The sequence below is a fragment of the Eimeria mitis genome, genomic scaffold (assembly GCF_000499745.2).
Source record: "Eimeria mitis Houghton genomic scaffold, Emh_scaff1532, whole genome shotgun sequence".
NCBI classification, from domain to species: Eukaryota; Apicomplexa; class Conoidasida; order Eucoccidiorida; family Eimeriidae; genus Eimeria; species Eimeria mitis.
The window spans coordinates 1-526 of record NW_013569672.1 but is presented as its reverse complement, the minus strand read 5'-3'; the positions used below and the strand labels follow the sequence as shown (position 1 = coordinate 526).

The 526-nt window shown below is 48.1% G+C and overlaps 1 protein-coding gene across 1 annotated transcript in view; it reads right to left on the bottom strand.

Moving 5' to 3' along the window:
- EMH_0038980 (uncharacterized protein) overlaps nt 1–66 on the bottom strand; it is a gene marked incomplete at both ends in the record, with an annotated part of 297 nt that extends 231 nt beyond the window's left edge. Inside the window, one exon of the mRNA XM_013495349.1 lies at nt 3–66. Coding sequence (XP_013350803.1) covers nt 3–66 — 64 coding nt within the window. The remainder of the gene's footprint in view (nt 1–2) is intronic.
- Between the last annotated feature and the right edge of the window lie 460 nt (nt 67–526).

The following is a 526-nucleotide window of genomic DNA, read 5'->3' as shown; positions in this document are numbered from 1 at the left end:
AGTAGCTGCTGCTGTCACCCCTGCTGCTGCTGCTGCTGCTTCTCCTCCTGCTGCAGCTGCTGCCATTCCTCCTCATCCTGCTGCAGTTCCTGCTGCAGTTCCTGCTGCTGCTGCTGCTGCTGCTGCTGCTGCTGCTGCTGCTGCTAGTATATTCCCCCAGTGGTCTGTGTATACTATGTATATATTTTTGTTTATAAAAATATTTATTTATAATATTTAATTGATTTGTTGCAAACAAAACTCTCCCTGAATTGAACTCATATATTTTATGCAACCAAAAAAAATAACTACATTTCTCTTCTTCGTTGATGGGTCTTGGTCCGCATGCAGCCTGCATAGTTGCTGCTGCTGCTGCTGCTGCTGCAGCAGGAGCAGCAGCAGCAGCAGGAGCAGGAGCAGCAGAATAACTACCCACTAACCTACATAAACTACCAGGCAACTCCTGCAGCAGATGCGGCTGCTGCTGCACCATAAAATTATAAAACGCCTCCACCCCTTGCAGCAGCAAAACAGCAGAAGGGGGGGC